Raw genomic sequence first — 22915 nt, 5'->3', positions numbered from 1 at the left:
GGTCCCCCCGCAAGTACTTACCAGCTCCCTGCTGCAGCCACCAGGGACTGCCTAAATCATCAAATCTCTCCGAATCTCTTCCAAAGATTTGGAGAGCTTTGAATCGATTTGGACCTTTAAATTGGTCCCCTGATTTGATTCAGATTTGGGGATTTGGCCACCGAATCAGGCTAAATCTACTCCAAATCAAATCACCACCCAAAGCTTCGCACAGCCCTAGAAGTCAGGTAAACTTGTAAAATGAAAGCATAATAGACACTAGACATGATCTATTATGCAGTCAGGCCTTCTGCTGGCTTAAACAGCAACAGCTCCATTGACTTCTGCGAGAGCAGGATTGCTTCCTTATAGCTGTATTCTTTGGCCAAGTTTGTAATGGGTGTAAAAGGGAGTGGCCCATTAACGTTGGTGAGTTTTGACTTAATGGGGGTAAGACTAGGTCCTTATTTTGTATGGCATCTTTCATTCCAAAAGGAAGTCTGTCTCCAGTCTCTTTTTGATTGATTCTGTGCTGGCTGAAATCCACGTCATTGCCCTGAGAGAAGCCCCAGGCTCTGCGTTAAACAGCTGAGGGAGCAGAAAAGCAAAATGGAATGGATGGGGGGAAAGAAACAGTCTTCACTGACATCTGCCTTGCAATGGAGAGCACGCCTTCGTGGAAAACAGCTGACTGAAATGCTTCGGATCTTTTCTGCGTGGCTTCTTCCATGAGATGGAAAAATCCCTGGACTGAAAGGCTGAATCATCTCCTGGTCCTTTGGTTTAGGAAAGCACTAGTGTTTGCTAGCTGCAGCTGCCTGTGACTGGAGACTTTATATAATGCTTTCTATAAGATCTGCTCCTAAAGTTCATGGATCTATCAGGCTGAAATCTGAGGCTGAAGTTTTCAAATGTGAGTGCCTGAAATAAGGTGCCTAAACCATCATTATGGCCCTAAATAGAAACAGAGCTAAACCAGATAACCCTTGAGGTTCCTTCCAATCCTATGATTTGCTAGAAAATAGCATTCAGTCAGTAGGGTGTAGGTTGTAGCCATGTTGGTCTAAGGACATAGGCAGACAAGGTTCTTTGGGTGAATCTGATATCATTTATTAGACCAACTTAAGTAGTTGGAAAAAAAAATTTTAAAGCAAGCTTTCGGGTTCAAAAACCCTTCGTCAGGCTAAGGAAGTTTCAGCAGTTGGTGTGTGCTTTTCCTGGATGGAATGAAAAGTAAAGAAGCCAGCGGCTGGGCTGGTCTGCATAAAAGACGGACAGTTAGTGAAAATGTAGATTGAGGAGTCAATGGGTGAGAGAGAGGCTGGGGAGGGCGGGGAAGAGAGAGAAGGGGGATGAAAGTGGAGAGATGCCTGGGGAGTCAGATGTCAGGCATGTTATAATGTGTCATCAATCCAATGTCTATATTTAGTCCATGATTTTTAGTGTCCAGGAGGTTGATGAAGTGGAATTCATAGGCTCGTCTCTGGGAAGTGTTTTGTAAGTTCCCTTTGAGGATCAGGACTGAGAGATTGGAGAGAGAGCGGTTGTCTTGTGCGAAATGTGTCCCCACAGGTAACTGGGTATTCCTGTCTTTGATAGATTTCCGGAGTGTGTTCATTCTGGTGCGCAGTTGTTGTCTGGTCTCTCCTATGCGTTAACGTAGGAGAGACACTACTTAAGTTGGTACTACTTAAATTGGTCTAATAAAAGATATCAGATTCACCCAAAGAACCTTGTCTGCCTCATTCAGTCAATAAGCGTTCATCATATTTGGAAATCAACACCCATGTTAAAGGGGTGTAAAGATGGGGGTCTATCTAAAAAACACCCAGGCTTGAAAATATTGGCTTGAGTCATTAGTGCTTTCAGTGTAAATCAGCCCTGCATACTACTTTAGTTTCATCTTGTCTCCAGGCTTTTCCCCAAGAGGTTGCCTTTTCTTATCAGCACTGAAAGGAAATGGAAGCAGACTTCCCTTTGTTCATGTATATTAACTTTGGCTAGTCTTCCTAAAGCAATCTCCTCCATCAGGCTTAATACAATTCAATTAAACAATATTACCCAGAGTGTAAGTGCTGTAAAAAGAGCCAGTCCTCTTCCTAGAGAAGTCAATGGAAGTCTGACCTTATTCCATTAAGTAAGAGGGGGGAAATAAGGAGTGAACTTCTGACACACATTGCTCCTCTGTTATCACACTGCATGTAACCAACCAAGATGTGTTAGAACAGATACAGACCATGTGTAGGGCAGCATAAAAGAGAAGACAGTTAAGTTCCTGATCTCTAGTCTTATTTACCCTTCCCCTCTGGGATCTGAAGCAACACAGAAGCTAACCAAATTGTTCAGGCTTTCTCTGAGGATGGTTGCTCCTCCTTGCCCCGAGAAGGTGAGCCAATTAAAACAGAGACACTCACAGATGTGGCTCGTAGCTCATCCTAATCTGTAATAAATCTTGCTATCAGAAGTGCCTTTGGCAAGAGAAGAGGGGCAGCCCTTCCATATGTTCCAAACTGGTTCCCAGAGTAATGTATTGGGTGGGGGTGGCGAGAGAAAATGAACCCCGTGCATTTGGAATATAAATGACCTGATATAAATCATTCATGTCTCTAATTGACAACAGCACCTTGGGACCCCAGTGTCAATAAAACTCCACTGTCCCAGGTGCTAGAGAGATGCATAGTAAGAAACTGTTCCTTCCCCAAGGTGCTTCAAATTTAAATAGGACAAAAGGTAGGATACTGGGGAAACTGAGGCACAAAAGTGACCCCTTCCCAGGGGCAAAAATAAGAGCTGGGAATAGCGCCCTTCCCCTTCCCTTTGCCTGCCAGATTTAAAACACACCTCATTTTTATGTATATATGCATAGCCTGATCCAGCATCCTTCGCCCCAAAGAATCAAAAGGCACTCTGGGACTCCTGGTCTGGTGCAATTAGGGGAAATAGGAATGCTGTTCAGCTGCCATCTGCTGCAGAAATCCCGGGTGTCCTTGCAATGAGGGGAGGGAAAAGTGCTTCTTTTACATAGCAGGGTTCAACCCCTGCTAGCGTTTGCTGTCCAGCTTGCCAGGGCAGGCTAGCAGGCAATAGGACTGGATAGGACTTCCTAAGCAGCAGCTCATGCCCTTCCAGGACAGCATTATGTGAACCAGTGCATCGTCTTTCCTGCTTTTCTGGCTCTTGCTTCTCAGTGCTCTGCTACAGGGAGTAACTGATAAATGTTCATTCCAAACTGCTCCATGAATTGACTGTCACAGAGTACTCCAGCACCTGCCATTTATTTTCCAAGAGGTCATCTCATCTTTAGACAGGAATATTTTTAAAACCATAATAGGAGCAGTATAGGAAACCAATTTGGCTTGGGCAGAGGGAGAATGGGTTGGAAGAGAGTGGGGGGAGAGACCCTTTCATGTTAAGGGTTAAATGAGGCAGTGGAGAATCATGCCTTTTGGCTTTCATGATTGAAGTGGGTGTGAGCACTTTAGTATTTGACCCCATCTTATTGTCATTCTGGGGTGTGTATACACTGTCAACTGCAGCATGGTGTAGATGCACCCAAACTAGTTGGTTCAGGGTTCATGCAGGTCTCTGAACGTCGGATTGCAGAATGCAGTGCTGGCAACACTAGCACAGCCGAAAGGCAGTGTCAGCGGCAGTCTTGGCGAAGGCTTCTGTCTGGGCTATGTCAAGATCACAGTCTTATTTGTATTTTCTTAATTAGACATCATGCTCATGACCCTCAACCCTTTGTCCCACTGTTGTAATCAACAGCATATATGGAGCCAGACCTTCCACTGGCATAAACTGGGCATAACTGCTTGACATGAGTAGTGTTATGCCAGTTTTACCCCAGTCAGGGGATCTGGCCTCTGGTTTCTGCAGCTGTATTAAATTACCAGGGTCCCACCCTTGAAATTTGATTTTCATGAGTCAGGTTTGTTTGTCGTGCAGTTCAAGCTGTTCAGCATTTCGTTTCTGCCTGGCGGGGCTGCTCCCTATGTCCACAAACCGTTTGTCTGTTTGTCGGCTCATCATCCTCATAACTCTTCATCAGCTAAATGAGATTTTTCTTTTTTGTCTGCACGGCTAGAGTGAGAGGAAACTTCATTAAGACATCAGCCATCTAAGAAGGAATTCAAGGAGGTGGAACTAAACACTTCTTCCCCCAGATCCTGTAATGTCTTCTGACAGTATAGTTTTGGCTAGAGCTTATTAAATGCTACAAAGTCCATGTAGATTAAGAATTTAACATGAGCAGTCACTGATTCTTAATGTGGTTGAGGTTCACAGTCTTGAGGGGGCTGTTTGCTGGTTGCATTCTCCATGCATCTTAAAACCACAAGACCTGTGCCATTCCCATGAGTAAGGTGAAAGAAGCAAGTTGTTGATCCTGGCTGAAAGGGAGAACAGAGTGCTAAAGGAAATTTTGTTAACTTTCTACTCTGTTTTTCAAGCAAGCTGATGATTTTTTCACTGTTTTAATATGAAATCGTGGCGGAAAAGTCACTGGATGTTTCTCCCCCTCCTTTGGAGACCTCCTGCTCTACAGAGGCTTAACAAATTGCACTGCCCCTTTGCACAGATGTGAATGCCCACTCAAAGCTCAAGGCATGGAGAACCCTACCTACTGCAATCATCCATACAAAAGAGGAAAGAACTGTCATGGAAATTTTCAGACTTAGCCCCACGAAGGGGTAAAACACTGACTAAATGCCATGCTGGCTTAATGACCCTTTAAAATGGAAAGTAAAATGCAGTCTCTTAGCACAGCCTTCCCAGCCACATGTTAAAGAATAGTCTCGTCCTTCAAGCTGTGGGTCTGATTCTGCTTTTGCCTCTATGGGTGTAAATTAGGAGGAGCTGTAAATGCAGATATAGGCATCATGCTGCTCATTGATATGTCTGTGCGCTGAGACATTCACGACTTTGAGCTGTTTTGTCTGGCTCCTCGCAGCATCCTGGCATTCACAGTATAAATCTGAGACAGTCGCTCATGTGGGGTTTTTTGGTTACTCTTGTTTATTGATCTGTGCAACACAAGGCCAAGCTGTCTGAATTGTCCGCTCAGCTACGCAAACAGGAGATGGTCCAAGTGCCCTGTGGAAAAAGAAATGTGCTTCTCCCACTTCTGAAATGCAGCTTTCTCTGGGGTAGGGCACAGAAGCTTTTAAAGGGGGTTGGTTTATCCTGTGGACTTGGGAGGCCTGGGTCCTATTCCCAGCTCTGCCAATGGCCAGCTGGGTGATTTTGGACAAATCAGTTCCCTTAAACCCGATTTCACGGTTATAGAAATCAAGGCAGAATGATGCCAACCACTTTGGTAAGCCCTGTAGAGTTCAGTGTGCTATGTGAGTGAAACACTGCAGGTTTGTCCATCTCAGGAGAGCTGCAGAGGTGTAACAGAACTGATTTGCCATTGGGCCAGTTACATAGAGGCAACCTCTTGATACAGATGCACTTAAACCTGTTTAAGCCCCATGAAAATTATTTGAGCTCAAGTCAGTGAATTTCTCATTTTTAAGTGAGCTTTATGCAGGCTAAAGACTATTGACATCAGGGGCTTTGCACTGTGTAACAAGATTGATAATTGCAGCCAGAAATACTGATGCAATTTCTCCAGTGTGGGACAGGCCTGACTACTGTCAAGCTAAGTCATAAAAAAGCAGGGAGTTGGGTAAAGATTGACTTTTGCTCCATAGAAGTAGTATAATGCTACACAGGGAGCCATGGTGAAAGCAGTAACAGGGCAGAAAAAATTCCCATGTAAAGAGGAGCTATCTGAGTGAGAGCTAGCACTGCCAAGGCACCTGAAACAGAAACAGAGGGAGGCTGAGAAAACCGCTTGATTGATGTGCTGTTGAATTGCACTTATTGGCTTCCCCATCTAGTTTGGGCAGGCATTAATCCCCTCTGAGATCTTGCTCTGCTAGCAGTCTCTGCTTCTTCTGAAATGCCTGCTGCTTCACACCACAAGAGCAGGTTCCTCGTGGGGTCAAGCAGAGGAGAAAGGGCCATAAGTTCTCGCAATATTTAGAAAAATAAGTGCAGAATGAATTGCGGGACCAGTCAATGAACTGAGAGAGTTGAAGAGGCAAGGGAAGGAATGGCAAAGCCCCTCACTCCTGTAGAGGTTACCCCCTGAGTTTAACAAAAGGCAGTATCTGGCTATGGAGGATAAGAAAACACTGACTGGCTGAAAGCACAGTCCACACTGGAAAAGTTTGCCTGTATAGCCGTGTTAGCTCAGAGCATGGGGACATATGGATGCAGCTATGCCGACAGCTTAGCTTTCATTCAAGGAGGTGAGGTAACTATTATACTAGCAGAAAGTTTCTTTGGATACAAATGGTGACTGTCTGTCTGGGGTTAAGAAGAAGCCTTTCTAATGTTCCAGCTGCTCTGTATTTCATTGATTTCATAGACATTAGGGCTGGAAGGGACCTCGGAAGATCATTGAGTCCAGCCCCCTGCCCCAGGGGCAGGAAGTCAGTGAAGGTCAAAGGATCCCAGCAAGATAGACATCCAAATGTTTCTTAAAAGAGTCCAGAGTAGGCGCGTGTACCACCTCTGAAGGCAGTCTATTCCAGGCCGTGAGGGCTCGGACAGTAAAGAAGTTTTTCCTTATGTCCAGCCTGAAATGGTCTTGGAGGAGTTTGTAACTGTTTGACCTTGTCATCCCCTGGGGTGCTCTGGTAAACAGGCATTCCCCCAGATCTTGATGCACACCCCTGATGTACTTATAGGCAGCCACCAGGTTCCCCCTGAGCCTGTGCTTTTCCAGGCTGAAGAGTCCCATGGCTCTCAGCCTTTCATAGTAAGGCCTGTACTCTTGCCCTCTGATCATGCACTTGGTTCTCCTCTGGACCTTCTCAAACTTCTCCACATCCTTTTTAAATTGTGGAGCCCAGAATTGGATGCAGTACTCCAGCTGCGGCCTCACCAAGGCCGAGTACAGCAGGAGGATGGCATCCTGGGATTTGCTTAAGAAGCATCTATGGATGCAAGCCAGAGTTTTGCTTGCTTTACCAGCTGCGATATCACATTGGTGGCTTATATTCATCTTGTGGTCAATCATGACCCCCAAGTCCCTTTCGGCCTTGGTGCTAGCAAGGGTAGCACTGCCGAGCCTATAAGTGTGCTGTGGGGTTTTTTCCCCCAAGGTGGAATACCTTGCATTTTTTGGTGTTGAAGGCCATCAGGTTTTCATCTGCCCATTTTCAGAGCCTGTCAAGGTCAGCCTGGATCACCAGCCTATCATCAGGTGCGGACGCTGTACCCCGAAGTTTGGTGTCATCAGCGAACTTGGCCAGTCCACTTCTGATATCAATGTCTACATTGTTAATAAAGATGTTAAAGAGTATAGGCCCAAGGACAGAGCCTTGGGGGACCCCACTGGTCACGGCGCATCATGAGGATTTACTTCAGTCTATTACCACTCTCTGGGTCTGACCTCTTTGTAACTTGTCTATAGTGAATCTCCTATTTTACTTCTTTGAGATGGCAACTCTTATGTGACTACCACATGCCACACTTAAAAACGAAACACAACTGGCACTGGTTTTCTGTATTTGCCCCTGCAGGCAGAGGGAATTCTGCTCTCACACACCCTGAAAGGTTACATCTCTGAATGCAATAAAGCCCAATAAAGGGAACCATGCTCTGATCAGCTCTGCATGACCAAACCTGTGTTCTCATCACACTGACGTGCCATTTAGAAGGAGCAATTGCTGTCACTGCGCTTGGCAGTCTGCTTTCACACCGCTAGCTGTGTGACTCAGGCTTTTCACTCTCTTGCATGGCAGAGTGGGAGCAGACTGTGTGAGCTCCTTCAGCAGGAAGAAAGCATAGGACGTTGTGAGGCATCTGTTCTCACACCTACACTGACAATCTCTGAACTGTGTCCTATGTGAAAAGGTCCCTTGGAGCTGGGACTGTCCGTTGGTCTCAGGAAACCATGTGCATCGCACCAGCAAAGCCTGAGAAACCCAAGCCAAGCAGGGCAAGAATCCAGTTCTCCAAGGTCAATTCAGCTGCTTTCAATCATCACAATGTACTCTCCCATCTTGCAATCCCCTGCCTTGCTCCACATCTCCCAACTTCTGCAATGGGGGGTGAGGTGGGGGGAGGTCAGGCATCCTGGACAAGCACCTGGCTGGGGTCATCTGACAACAGTGCCCTTTCTGCCTGGGCCAGGGGGTTGGACTCGATGATCTGCTGAGGTTCATTCCAACCCTAATATCTATGAATCTATTAATCCTATAGCCAGCAGCCCAAATGATTCCCAGTATGATTTCTATGTGCTCAGCAACTCGAGGTCTGCTGAAAGCAGTAATATATGACCATGTAACTAAAGACTGTGTCATCAGACCTAGCACAAGGGGGGGTGGGGTGTATCTTTATTTTTGAGTGCTTGAATTGGCAACCATGATGTTATTTACCATACATGGCTTTGGAAATTTTATACACATACACACGCGCATGCATGCATGTCTGTTAAGATAGACTATGAGACAAGGGCTTAGCAAACAGATACCTCCATTTTTTCCTTTAAAAATCCATCCTCATTTGCTCTAAGAGTGCTAAGGAAAAGTTTAGTTGATGAAGAATACAGAACTGGACTGTTTTAAATATGCCAGATCATACTTTTGCTCCCAAGCCCCCCTCACCCACAGACATGTGGGGTTATTCAGGCATGGCTATTCTGGAAAAAATCTGGGGTGGCACCTTATCTTAGTTTGACTTTATCCATGCTTATTTTGAAAAAAAAAATGTGTCCACACAGATTTTGCTTTTCTCCCTCAGAAAAGCTATTGCACATTAAATTTCCAGGCTACTTTCATCTAAATGAGCTTCCAACGAGAAGGCAGTGTGGAGCACTTGGTCAAAATTCCCAGTAAGCTGGATGAGTTTGTGGCTACCCTTGAGTGTTGCAGAACTTCCTAATGACAGCTTCTGCTTATCAGAACAGTTCTCCTTTCTCCCCATTCATAGGTCTAGGGTGAAACTAAAGTAGTTCTTTGTCCATTCTGCAAAGTGCCTTTTCCTGGGAGGCCCGTGGTTTGACATGTGATGGAGTGAGCAATGCTAGACTGCTGAGCGAACTCCCCTCCTCCTCCAGAAAAGCCGTGGGCTCTGAATCTTGCTCCATCTCTCTTTCCTCCATCATTGTCTGTATGCTATCCGACCCTAACTCAGCCCCTGGGACATTCCTTTCTTCTCTGCCTGTCTGCAAAAGCTCAACCCTTCCCCATCAGGCAGGTCTGCTCTATCGCTTAAGACACTCAGTATGATGGCTGTCTGCCAGCATTATTAGATTTCCAAAGGACCATATGCTGTCGTACTTTCATATACAAAGGTACCCTTGCAAAACCAGACTGCTGCAGATTGGCAGTTTTTTATGCACAGCCATAGACTTTCATGCCGCATCAAATGATTTCATTCTCAGACTGATTATTGTCACCGCCTCCTATATATTCATTTTAATTTAGCATGCATGGCAGCCTGTTGTTTTGGATGCCTTGACCCTGAATGGACCATGAGAATGGTCTCATTGTATATTGCACTTCAGTGAGAAAATGCACACATGCATCTCATTGCCAAAACTGAGTTTCTGCTGATAATTTTTGGTTGACAAGACCAAATATGGTAGACCTCAACAGCTTGCCAAGGTAAGAAATCTGAAGCTGATAGCCATCTCTGCACTCTAACAAAGTTTAGTGTGCCACTAGAAGGTGCCTGGATGCCTCCATGACGGACTCTGTGTTAAGCAACTGAATAGTCTCGCTAATTCTGATGTCACATCAGAGGTCACACTGCAGCTCGTTCATAACCTCAAAATGCCTCCCCTGTTCTGACCTCATGCAGAGCTACATTTGCAAAGGAGCATTACATAGGCCAGCTGTGGCATTTTTACTTGCACGAATGTGACAGTGCACTAGCCTCACACTTGCGTGTGGAACGCTAAGATTAGGATGTGATCAGGTCTTCCCCTAGGGAGTCATACCAGTGACAAAAACAGACTGTTATTAACACACAGTTAAGAGAGCTGTTTTTTTGGGTTCGCACAATACAGCCTTGGGCTTTTTGGCATTGAAGACCCAGGAGTTCAGTTAAAGGACTTGCTCGTGTATGCTTGTGCACGTGTGTGAGACCAAGACCACGAGCATGTGAATGCAGCTGATCCAGGAAGGATATAAACCCCAATGATATTACAACTAATGAAGACTCTTGCCACTTAAGAGTGCACTTGGAATCAAAAGTTCCTCTCTCTGCTAATGTCCTTTCAGCTACTTTAATAAGTATACCACAGCTGGGACCCATGGAGTAGAATTAGCTGAATGATGGTCAGTTGTACAGACAAAAATGACTCTACTGAATTACAACAGGAGCTTTAAAATATCTCTTTCATCATTTTTAAAAGTGTTTTGGGTGCTTTCCTCTCTCCTTTTTCTCATGGTAGAGTGGGGGTGAGGAGGAAAAGTCAAATAAAGAGGGGAAAGAGGAACAAAAACATCCCTAGTAGAGTTTCATTTAGATGAAAAATTATTTAAAAATCTATAAAAATCATTGGGATGTCGAAAAATGAAAAAATGTTACCCTCTGGGAACTTCATAGTGGAGGTATCTTTTCTGAAGCAGCCTGCATGTACTTTTAGCACAGAAATTGGAATTCTACACACGATAGGATCAAATACCTTTTCTGTTACCTGGTCTTAGTCCAAGCCCTCCCCAAAAAGACTGCAATGCTAATGATTGTTAGTTAGGCTCATGCTAACAACTGGGTTAAAGCAACACAGCACTGGAGCACTGTGCAAGGCAAAACATCAGTTTTAAGGCACCCTAATTTGTTTGATTAGATTCAATATCTATCAAGGACACTTTTTTGCAGGGGGAGATTATGTGGAAAAGTACACGTACTGGGAGTTATTCTGCACCAGCGGCTTTTCACTATTAAAATTGGATTGGAAAATAATTGCTGTTTTGTGCTCCCGGTTGGAATCTATCTGCTTGTGAAAAAATTAATTAAGCCCATATGCCAGAAACGATTTAAAGTATCATAAACATGAAAGCTCAGAGCCGCGGCTGTTGTTGAGACAACAGCCCAGCTTCAGAATTAGGAGGAGTAAACAGCCCTGCTCCCCCACTTCAGGCTACCTGTGTGCTGCTCCCATCCCCACGAATACATTCAGAGCCTCAGGAAGGCTTCTCCAAGCCATGCCAAGCCCTACTGTTCCCACTGGGTTGAAAAATCAGCTGGGAACTAGTGGCATCCATGAAAGCTCTGACCACATCCATTCTCTTAGTGCCCGCTGGATGCCAGAATCTGCAGTTGTGCTGTAAGAGATGCTACGCTGACTTCATGCTGCCGGAAGACATGGTTGCTATACCGAGTGTGCCATTTACAACTGATAGTGCTGCTTGTAGAGCCATACTGCAGAGTAGAGTCTGGGGCTGTGTACCAGCTAGAAGTCAACTCAAATAAAGGTGTCCAGCTGAACTGCATCTGGAAAGCATTACCATGCATACAGAGGGGAATAGCACACACCTTTCTGCACCCCACTATCTATTGTGTGTGAGCACAGTAACTTATTCAGCTTGCACATTTGTGCTTGGGTGCAGGAAATGGGGTACAGTTTAGGTGGCTGCAGATGAGACTGTTTCAGTAACCTCCTTGTCCTGCAAAAGGGCTAACCAACATTTCCTCACTGGTGGATTTGTCCCTCCAACATGAAAGTTCAAGTCACTGTTTTCCAGCAGCCTTAGTAGAGGTTGTGAGCATGTCACCAAACATCATGGATGGATGCCGCCAGGGATTTGGTGGACCAAGTTCCTGATGCCCTTGGCATTTCACACCTTGTGTGAAACAAACCTGGCGGTGAGCAGGTATAAATGTATCAAAATGAGTAGTTTTTATTTCCAATCTGAATTTGCACCAAAGCTTTGATGCACCAGAGCATTTAAGATGCAGTAAGCTCCTCTGGCTTTCCCACAAAGTGTCTAATGGGCTGATGAGGTCTGGGAGAACAGTGCCTATCCCTGTATTTCATTAGTTCTCAGACAGTGGCATGGATTTAGGTCTAGACATGGTTGTGTTCAGCCTGCTTTTAATGGGTGACTTTTATTGGTGTACTGAGACATGAATAATTGATCCAAATAATTAAACATACTAGAAGAGACTGATTGGCAGCAATTTAGTTTATCCAACAGGAAAAGCCAGGACTGGTGGTGTGTGTATGGTAAGAGGCAAAACCATAAGCTTGGTGAGCCCTGTTATAGCTGCTTGCTGTAGAAGCATCTGCCCCCAGACCACTCAAACAAGGCCCAAAATTCCTGTCCTGGTAGTGGTTTGGGGTTTTTTTTGAAACCGGAAAACCCTTGGTGATGGGGACCACAGAAGGGGATGCCAAGGTATGGAGATGGTATAGAACACATAGGTATTAGGTATGTTCCCCAATGCCTAGCAAAGACAATTTTGTACTCTTTGGGCTTTTTCCCAACAACAATGTGGATGGGTGCTGAGGTGCATAAAGTGGATAGTCTTTTCTGTTAGAAATCAGTCCACACGGCAATGCTGCCACATCAGCCAACTTTATTGGGGTAACTTGGATGGGGTAGCATGATCTTGTCCTGTCAGTTGCCTGTAAACTCATATAAGATTGATAACTCAGAGTGGTCAGGTCTGTGGATACTGTAGGTAGATGTAACTCCAGGGGAATCAATAGAGATACATAGGCAGCATTTCCCACTGGCAAGAAATTCTGTTTTTCAGCTAGCATCTATGAATGATGCAAAGTTAAGCTCTCAATAATTACACTTAGGCTGTAATCTTGGGAAAGTCAATTTCTCGCTGTGAGTCTCAGATTTCCTGTTGTACAACTGGGTTAACACTTGCTTTCTTCTCATTTTTCTGGCTTGTCTATTTAGCTGGTCACGTCTCTTGAGCAAGGGTTGGATCACACTGTGCCTATACTGAACCTGGCATAATGAGCCCTAATCTTAGATTGGGTTTTTCACTGCTACTGTAATATAAATCAGCAGTAATAAAAGAGAAGTTACAGTTGCAGCTGCGACTGATACATAAACTGGAGCTATTAAAGGATTAGGCAGATGCTCAAATTAATGTAAAAAGCATCTCTCACTTCCATTTGGACAACTCAGGGTTAGATCAATTAATGCATTTCTCTGTCCTGTTGGTTATGGATGGCCTTCAGGGCATCCTGTGAGTCTATAGTATGTAGGGCAGAGAAACCATGTTTATGGCAAACTTCTCTCAGTAGCTGGATAGGTTGTCAGATCACTGCATGGCTTCAAGAGAGTGGCAGGGGTTTTTGTGTGAAACAGGCTGTGAATCCTGAAATATGGTTGTATCTGATTGGCAGGCTCAATGTTTTGCTCTCTAGCATGTGGTAGCTTATGGGTGGGTCTTAAGCAAGTACCTTCTCAGGGACAGAAGCATTTAAAATGCCGATGGGAACAGAATATTATGCTCCTCTACTTTAAGAAAGGAGAGAGATTGGCAGGTAAGCAATGTATACAGCTGCTGTTTACCTTTTATTCAGAAATGTTTTATGGTCCTGTTACCTGCTCGCTGCTGTGACTGTCAACCCTTAGTGCTGCTGGAAGTTTTCTGATGTTTCATCAGTGTTTTCTAACTATAAGTAGAGCATTGAGGTTTGGCTAAAAGGGAGGAGTTTTCAGAATCTGATGAACAGCTAGAAGAATGAACAGAACCATGTAATGGTGACTCTTATTGGGGCACTTGGTGAAATGACAAAGTACCTGATTTGTATGATTTTATGAGACTTTATGTAGTCATGGTGTATGTAGTACCATCAGCAGGAGTTGTGCATTTGTCCTCCTGTGTCTCTGATACGGTTCTTAAAGAAGCCTTAGGATGAACCAACCAAGCAAAGTGTTTGCTCCCATTAGGAGGATTTTTCTGATACAGCATGGGTCCCTGTTGAACATGGGCTTGCAATGTACTGAGTGCCACTTGCAAAGGGCACAGTGACCCCACTTAAGGTAGTAGAGGCTGGAAGTGCTCAGCACCTTGCCAAGTTGTGTTTGTGGGGAAAGGAGCTTTTATGCTGGGAGTTCAGATCCAAAAGCTACCCAGAATCTGTTTGCATTTCAGGACCTGCATCAGGCCCTTCTGGAATACATAGGATCCCCCCATTTATTTTCTTTTTTAGGAAGGACAAAAGCAGGCAAGAGTGAGTAAGTTTGAGATCCGGGGTTACCTTAATGGAGACATTGGAAATGCATCAATGTCCCTCTCACTGAGCCATATAAAACATCTGCTTCCTTCAGACATTACAGAGAAGAAGAATGAATGCAGTTAAGTGATTCCTGTCGTTGCATAGTGCATCACTATTTCACTGGTGAACATTTAGCACAAATTTCCTTGTGGGTGAGGCGTACTTGCTAGTGACCTGCCTGTTCACACACCCTGCTCAAGAGCAGAACATTAGGAGTATAATAGAAATACCCTTATAATAACAGTTACATAAGCCACTGTGATGTTTTGTGGCCTGCTGGAAGCAATGTCCTAGCTTTGGAGCCCAGCAGTTAATGCTTGGGGCACCTGCCAATGCAGGAGACAAGCAAGAAACAAAACCTATTTTAACAAATAAACAGCAGCAGCAGGAGATTGTGGGTGGTGCTACGTGCCACCCCGGTACCCCCTCCTGGGATGAGCTAGGGTGAGCATGAAGAGTGCTCACAGCTTCAGTGATTTGAAGCTTTTCAGAGCCCTTTGGTTTGGTGCTAACTGACCACACACAGCTGCTTATTGCGTTCCTAAGATTTGCCTTCTTGGGTCCACAGCCTACTTGCATATGAACCAGTGCATATTAAACCCTACCACCCTGATATGTTCCAGGCTGCTAAGCATGCCTGGTGGTGGTATGGTGCCTGGCATTTGCATGTGCCTCTGTGCAATGAAAAGGGTTAAACTTGAATCCTCTGCTCTTTCCAGAAGAGTGTGCAGAGCTATGACCTGCTAGCTGTGAATCATTGGTTCCCAAATGGGTGGAGGCTAGCCCGTTTCTTATCTAACTAGAACAGCAGTCTCCAGCCACTGCTCCCCCTCACTACTTCCAGCAACATCACATAATGAATGCTTACAAAGATGGACCATCTCTAATCGGGTCCTTGTATTAAGGGGTCCTCCCTGGGTTGGGCCCAGCATAAGGCTTTGATAAACTGCAATAGAGCTTGCTGGTCCTTAACTGGCGCATCTTCCTGGGTGCATCTACACATGCACTTTACTGCAGAGCTGACTAATTAGTTCTGCAGTAAAGTGTCATGGTCTACATGTGTGCCCATATTGGGGCACAGCAACTTAATTAACTCCGCTGTAGAATAGTACTATCTGGAACAGAATAGTTACATATGCCAAAATACATGTGTAGATTGTGACTACATCTACACAACTCATAAGACAAACCCAGAGATTTCAAATAGGAATTCACAGAGCCAAAACCATTCTGACCTGTTGTGGTTTTTCTGAGCTTGTTACAACAGAAGAATTTCTCAGCATGTTTTCCTTCATCAAAAACTGAGACACGAAGAGCTGGCATTTTCCAGTGGTGCTTTGAGCCTAACAAAGATGGCCTTGGTTCTAAAAAGGTGAATAGCTGCTGTTATATAGAGAGTGTCTCCTGCTTCGTATTCCCTGCAGCAAAGAATCCCTACATATGTACACAAAAAACATTTATAGACCCATGGGTATAGTAATTGATCCCTGCTTTGCACTGCAATAAAATGTATGTCTTTGCTCAAATACTTAGGCTGTGTTCTCTTCTCATATTCTGTGGGCATATCTACACATGCAATTAATTTGAATTAATAAACTCCGGCGCAGTTCTCCCGGGAGTTTATTGCTTCTGGGTGCTACATCTTCACTTCTGCAGCATGTTGAGCAGCCCTGGCTGGCAGGCGGTCTGGGGGGGTCAGCGTGCCTGCCTGGGGCTGCTCCAGCCGAGCTCAACATGCTCCAGAAGGGCAGACTGGGGCACCGGTGCTCCAGTTTGGGGTTAGACGGCAGGCACACTCGTGCCCCAGCCAGCCCCATCAGCATCTACACATATGTTGCAGCACAGTAAATACTATCCTGCAGTGAAGTTTATTAGTTTACTGCAGCCTAATAGGCTCCACTTTATTGTGGAGCTAATTAGTCAGCTCCACAGTAGAAGTCATGTGTAGATGCACCCGGTTACAAATAGATTTACTTCACTTGCCTTGCTCCTTCACATCTGCCTGGAAAATCTGGTCTATATTTGTTTGGTCAGTGAAATGCGGCACAGGAGGTATCTTTGTGCATGACTAAGTTGTGCGGTACTTGAAGAAGACCCCTTTAAAGCAGGGATGGACCTGGTCTAGCAGCAGTACAGACACATCCCCTCTTTCCCAGCTGATGCTACTACCCTTCTTTGTGCTTGCACATATTGCCTGGATAAGCTGAATGAAAGCAAGAGGGCCTGGTTTGCACAGACATTCATTGCTAATGGGCAGGATTGATTTTGTGAAGTCCCTGCTTTTAAGCTGCATGGAGTTTTTTGAGGTAGAAAGTGAATTTGTGGACATTTCTCCTGACTCCTTACTCATGGATGTTTCCAGTGATCATTTTGTTTTATCTCTCTCTCTCTAGAATCAGCACTTTACTGTATGAAGGGATAGCCAGACTTCTTAAAAGAGGACCATCCCATATGTCAGGACAGACTGCAGTTCTGGCCATAGTCTCTGTAGTCTGGCATCCTGCCTCTGGCAGTGAGCAATGCCTGATGCTACTCAGTGGTCAGAGAGAGCCTTTGGCAATGCCCTTGGCCAACTGTGCACTGCAGTTCTGGACAGGGGGTTGGTAGGAGGGATGGGCAGGCATTCATTTCCAGCTCCCACTGCCAGCAGTTTTCAAGCCCTGAAGCATAAGACTTGAAACACTCTTAGACAACTAAATCTGCAATAGAAATCAGTCTGTATAGGAGCTTCCTGACCCACACTTTCCTTATGAAACCAGTGTTGCCCATTGCCCTAACAAAACCATGAGCTGGGCCCCTGAGCACAGCACGCTAGCTGGGTCTCTCTGCACTATAGCACTGACTGCCGCGTGGGTGCCCCTTCTGTGTGCTCATTCCCTTCTCAAAGAGTGGCCCAAGCCCAGCCTGCTCTCCTTACTGCCATCATTTTCCCACTCCCGCCCCCAGCCTGGGCTCTTCATCTGTGAGACTGGGAGACAACAGAGTCTTCTAACCTGCTTTATGACTGCAAAACGACTGTATTTTGGCAGTAGGAACCTGCCTTGTGGTGCTGCAGTATCTTAAGCCTTTGGGTAACTAAGCAACTGGGCTGAGGCTCCCATCCCTGGAGCAAGAAGAGAAGGGAAATAAATCCAGAGTGCAATAGCTGGAGAATGGCTTGGAGCAGGAAGGAGCTGACATCCCAATACAAAGAGTCTGAGGTCTGGTAGCCTGCGTGCCCACCTCTCCTGTCCCACCTGCTCCCTCCAGTTGTGGAACTGGACTTCATGGGGCAGTGCAGGGATGGAGCCCTTACAAGGGCTGCCTGAAAGTGGCCTGCCCTTGCTTTCCCTTAGAACCCGCTTTGTTGCCTGTGAGCAACAGAGAGAGTTGTCCCTTCCCGTGGAAATGATAACTACTGATTCAGTTTGGCCTAGACATTGGTTCAGAAAGCCTGGCAAGCAGCATGCTCTTTCACCACTGAATGGGAGAGGAAAAAATGTACCAGCATAGTGAAAAGGCAGTAGTGAGAAGACAGGCTTAATTAGGAAGTTTTGCCCCCCCGGCTGGCAGCTGTGGTAGCTTCCCTTCTAGCACCTCCCCTACGTCAGCACCCCACTTGCACCTGCCCAGGTGATGCTACTTGGTGAGACTTAGCAGCTCATACTCACAGTAAATGAAGCAAAAAAGGCAGGGGAAATTTCCTCTCGGGAATTTTGATCTGCAGCCCAGAACTCAAATCCTGTTGGCAAAGAGAGAACCTGCATATGCCTGTCTGACTGTAACATGCAACAAGATGGGCAGCATATTTTATCATACAGGGCTAATGTTTTCCCCAAGAGACAGCACCAAAAAGGTGAAAACCGGTCTTATTTTTTTTCTCTGCGGGGCTCCACAGTTTGCTCTCTCTGCAAGCACAGGAATCCAGGCACCTTGCAGGCTGCTTGAGCTATTTTAGTCCACACCACAGGGCCAATTTCTACAAAATATATTTCTGGAGCAGCCTTTGCCATGGAAACGAGAGAGCTGTTTGTTTAGCAAAAGCAAAAGTGACAGAGAACCATGGGAAGCAGCGGTCAGAGTTCAAACGCAGCTTCCGGCCTCCTTCAATCTTTTTACCTGGTAGTGCCCAGCATTCCTCTTTGGTGCTAGACAGAGCACAAGAGGGCACGGAGGTCGCATCTTGCAAGGGTCTTGAGTTGGGGAAAACAGCTCAAGATGAGCTAACCATAAAGCATGGCTGAAAGAAGATGTATTTCCTTCCCGAGGAGCTCATGGGGATGGTAAAAAGAAGAAGGGAAAACTATCAGTGAAAACAGATCAGAGGTTTTATTTCTAGCATCAAAATAGCCCATTGTGTTCATACTGCTACTTCATTTACCCGTCTCTTAGGGATGGTTTTTCAGCATGGCCCTGTTGACTTACTGGACCTGTGCCATGATCCCAGCCAATGGAATGGCCCTGCTAGTTGCATCAGCAAATATTGAACTAGTGTCAGCCATAGTTGCAGGAAGCAGGTGTGTCAGCAGCAGAGGCAGCGAATTTGCTGTCACATGTGCTGTGGTCCTGTTGTCTCTCATCTCTGAAGCTGGGAGCTGGGATAGTGCCTGGAGGGGAGAGCACTCAAGATGCTGTGAGCAGGCAAAGCTCTTTCCTAAAAGTGCTCTGCTTCCTCCAGGAACTTGCATTATGCCCATCACCAGGGCATCTGGGTGCCATAGGTGTAGGGTGAGACTCTGTGACAAGGTTCTGTAGAGTTTTACATAGTGGAGGGTTGACAGAGAGAGCTCTATAAGATACAGGGACTCTACCCATCATGTTGCCTCCTGCCTGTACTGTCCTGTGAATTAACTCTCCACCCTAACTTCTTGCTGCACTCCACTGGGAATCCATTACCCTTCAGCTCCTCCAAGCCTAAAAATGTTGGGGGCACCAAAGTGCTGTAGTGTAGAGGATGACCCCAGGAGCCACTGGCCATCACAAGCCTTTACTAATAAGAGCAGGAGTCAGCTTGTTTGCATTACTGCAGTGACTTATGATGTCCTTCTTTGCCTCCAGTCCTGTCTGCTGCATGACATGGTTCTACACAGTGTCAGTCCACCCCAGAAGTGGCTGCATTGACATGGTGAATGAAGTGGCCTTCCATCTATTGCTGAGAACCTCTTTGGCATGAAGGACGCTGAGGACTATAAATTGCAGCTGTTGTTGCATCAGGAGGAAACAAGGTTTAGAAAATGAAGTCAGGCTGAGGTAGAACTGTCAACAGCAGAGGAAACTGGGCTGCATCTGAATCACTGCTGACAGGGAAGAGGCTGCCTTCTCACCCATACAAGCTTGCTGCTATGGGCATGAGCTTTCAGTTCTGGCTCCAGCAATCTAGTCCCCCAGCTCCTCCACATTGCAGTGCCATCTGCCCTGATCCTGTGGATGATGCCACTAATAGCAGAACAGCTCATAGATCCAGCTTTACCCAGAAACACTATGCAAGTGCCAGGGAACATCAGTGCTTGAGCTCGCTGCAGTGGCTTCAGGCGAGAGGGCAGGAAGCTGGCGCATGGCCCTATATCAGTGCCCCAAGATAGAGGTGATTCAGATGTCAAGGAACAGAGCAGTTTGCACAATTCTCTTGCACACAGAAGGGCTGGGGGAAGCTTTGTGTCCCCTTCCCTCAGTACTGCACCATCCCCTCCTCAGAGCAGTGGCAAAATGGCCTGGTGTTGCCCAGAGAATGCTCTCTGGTTTGTCAGAGCAGTGGGGATGCTGTTTTGCTGCTCCAGCTTGTTCAGCCTGGTGCCACTCATTCATTCGTTCATGCTGTTAATTTGCTATGACTTGTCTGCAAACAAGCCACGTGCAGTCGGTAGTGATTCCCTCGCTGACACCCAGCCTTACCTGAAGCATCAGACACGGTGCCGGGCTGCAGAATCTGATAGCATCAGTCCAGGATTGTGTGTCATTCAGGACAGCCAGCCAAGCAAGCTCGTTTGCTGGGGCTGGGAGTAGAAGTGCATTGCCTATGGTCTTCATATGCTCTTCCTGTTTTGTCCCGTTGTTTATTTCTAGCTCTTCTTTCTAATTGCAATGTCTAAGCCCTGTGGTCAGAGCGTCAGGGTGGACAGTCAGCAAGATGCACCAGCAGCTGAGATTTTTATAGCAGCCAAACACTTCACTGAATCACATCTTCTTTGACAAGATCCCCAGCCTCTTAGTAAAATGTAGACATCTCAGAGGTTTGTTTTGTTGACCCTTCCAAGACCCAATCCAGCAGCTTGTGTGCTGGGCTCCCCTGAAAATCTGGTCCTTATTTAGGTACTTAAATGTGGACCTACAGCCTCCTGAAGTGCCAAGAACTTTGGAGTTAACATGAGTTGGGTCCATATTTATAGAGGGAAGAATGAAAAGGAAAACAGTGACCTCCCCTTTGCCAAGGGATATCAAATGCAGTAAGAGCCTTTGAAGATTATGGGTGTACGTGCATGCATGTGCACGTGCACGTGCACGTGCAAGAGACTATCCAACCCAAAAGCAGAACTCCAGGCTTCCAGTTCTGACCTCTGTGCTTCAGGGAACCCCTGTTATTCATGGACTGAACCAACACTTCACAGCCAAACACCCTTAAGAGGTTTAGCCCTGTACCCCATGACTCTAGTATTATATATGGTAGAACCCAAGTTGTTCATACTCAAGATGTTCATAGCCCTCAGTGAATGATGCTCTCTTTCTTTAAGCTTGGGGGACTGATAAATCTCTAGGTCTGTCTGTTGCTATCTCTGCTGCACAGATTTCTGCCAGGCTGTGTGACCCACGTGATGCCAGCTTTTCAACTGCCTGCAAGGAGCAGATCTCTGCCTGACTGAGGTTTCATTTCCACTTTCCTCCTGGAAGCTGAGAGTAACTGGTAGTGGCCCAGCTATGACCTAGAGACCAGACAGAAGCCTTCTGCGTTCCTTCAGGGTCTCGTTGTCTTTCCAGTCTCCAGGCCTTGTGTCCAGGTGGATAATAAGGGGATGCAGGTGATGGACAGACATCCCACTCAGTGTTCAGCAATGCCAGCTCTTGTGATAGCCCTCCAAAAAATATGAACCCTTAAAACAACAGTGTTGGGAGGAAGCTTCCAAGTTTACATGCACCAGGTCCCAGGAGAGTTACCATGCTCCAAGGGGCATCCTCTCCTTTCTGTACCAATGGGGACCAGTGGGATGATTACACTCAGGCTTCTCACTCCTGCTAGCATTTGCACAGATTTGAAGCTCACTCAGAAGCCCAAATCTGGGCAACTTGTGTGAGGTCCCAGGCTTTGTACCTTGAACTGAGTTGTGGAAACTATCTAAGATGATCCTGGTTCGAATGCTGCAGATCTTGCAGCTGTTAGAGACAGTGTCGGGTATGTTATCCAGTCAGAAATTCTACATGAAACATGCACGTAGCATGTGCACACATTTCTTCCTATCCCTCGCACACCACTCCTTCCTCTTGGTATTAATGAAGTTGCCCTGCAGTTCTTTACACAGGCACCCTCCAGAAGGTCAGTAATGGCCTTAGGGGAGGGCAAACTGGGCAACTGCACTTTAAGGGGCCCAATTTTTTATTTTTTTTTGGGGGGGGGGGGGGAAGTTTTTGCAAGGAAGTGGCTCTATTTGCATTTTAACACTTGACTATTTATCTAATTCCCCCAAAGAATATTAAAAAGATCCAAAATACAGCTGTGGTGGGTTAATATTTACCTGAGTACATACCTCTAAGGGGCCCCAAATGACTCTCTTCCCCAGGGCTCCAACAACCCTAAGGCCACCACTGAGGTTTTTCACATGACTTGAATTGCTCAGTCAGTGCTCAGTCAGTTTTCCTCACTCCCCTTGACCCCTTTCACCCCTATACACAGGTACCAAGTAATCAGCTCTAGACAACCAGGAAGATGAGCAACGAAACCACCCCTGAGGCCATCTCTTCCCCACCCCCGCCTGGGCAGCGATACTTCGACAGATTCTCTGAAGATGACCCCGAGTACCTACGGATCCGGAACATGGCGGCAGACCTCCGGCAGGACTTCAACATGATGGAGCAGAAGAAACGGGTCACCATGATCCTCCAGAGTCCGGTGAGTAAAGGATACCTCGTAAATGGCTGAAAGTAAGGGGGCCTGGGATTTCCATTTTTAATTCTGCCCAACCCAAGGCTGTCTTCTAGGATCAGACAGTCCATCGGTGATGTCTGGAATATGGTTGCCTCTCTTGCTTCATTCCATGCTAAACCAGCTGAAGGCAGTATCCCAGGTGCTCAGCACCTGTGCACATCAGCCCCCAAAAGAGTGACCAGATGCTTAAAAGCTCTGAGTAAGTTGGGTGCCAGGTTTCCCTGGAAATCTGATCCTTATTTAGGTACTTCTTGAAACTCCAGCTTTCCACGTTCAAGTTGAGCACCAAAAAATGGAAGTATCCCCAATTAGAAGCCATTTTTTAAAGTGTTAAGCCTTCTCCTCTTGCAGAATAAGAGTGTTACATGCTAGGACTTTCTCTTCTTCTCCACACCCTGATATGGGATTTTTTTTTGCTTAAAGAATGGAGCAAAGAGAAGGCCACTGCCCACGACATCCTCTTCCAGAGGCTCTTTCTTGGGCTGTCAGAATCGTGCATGAGGACTGTGTTGAATGAATGAGGCTGGGGTGTCTATTTGCTCTGAAGTGCTGTCATGCAGGGAAGAGCA

The 22915-nt window shown here is 46.0% G+C and overlaps 1 protein-coding gene across 2 annotated transcripts in view; it reads left to right on the top strand.

Moving 5' to 3' along the window:
- Positions 1-22915, top strand: part of ADD2 (adducin 2) — a 75437-nt gene that overhangs the window by 30513 nt on the left and 22009 nt on the right. The window contains exons 1-3 of one of the 2 annotated variants that reach the window (XM_025191889.1): positions 13441-13495; positions 20994-21225; positions 22095-22310. In XM_025191889.1, coding sequence (XP_025047674.1) covers positions 22128-22310 — 183 coding nt within the window. In that variant the 5' untranslated portion in view covers positions 13441-13495; positions 20994-21225; positions 22095-22127. Of the gene's footprint in view, positions 1-13440; positions 13496-20993; positions 21226-22094; positions 22311-22915 lie in introns of those variants that run through there. The other variant, XM_006035701.3, reaches the window with a different exon arrangement.

The sequence above is a fragment of the Alligator sinensis genome, unplaced genomic scaffold (genome assembly GCF_000455745.1).
Source record: "Alligator sinensis unplaced genomic scaffold, ASM45574v1 scaffold804_1, whole genome shotgun sequence".
NCBI classification, from domain to species: domain Eukaryota; kingdom Metazoa; phylum Chordata; order Crocodylia; family Alligatoridae; genus Alligator; species Alligator sinensis.
This window is presented reverse-complemented; position numbering and strand designations above follow the sequence as displayed.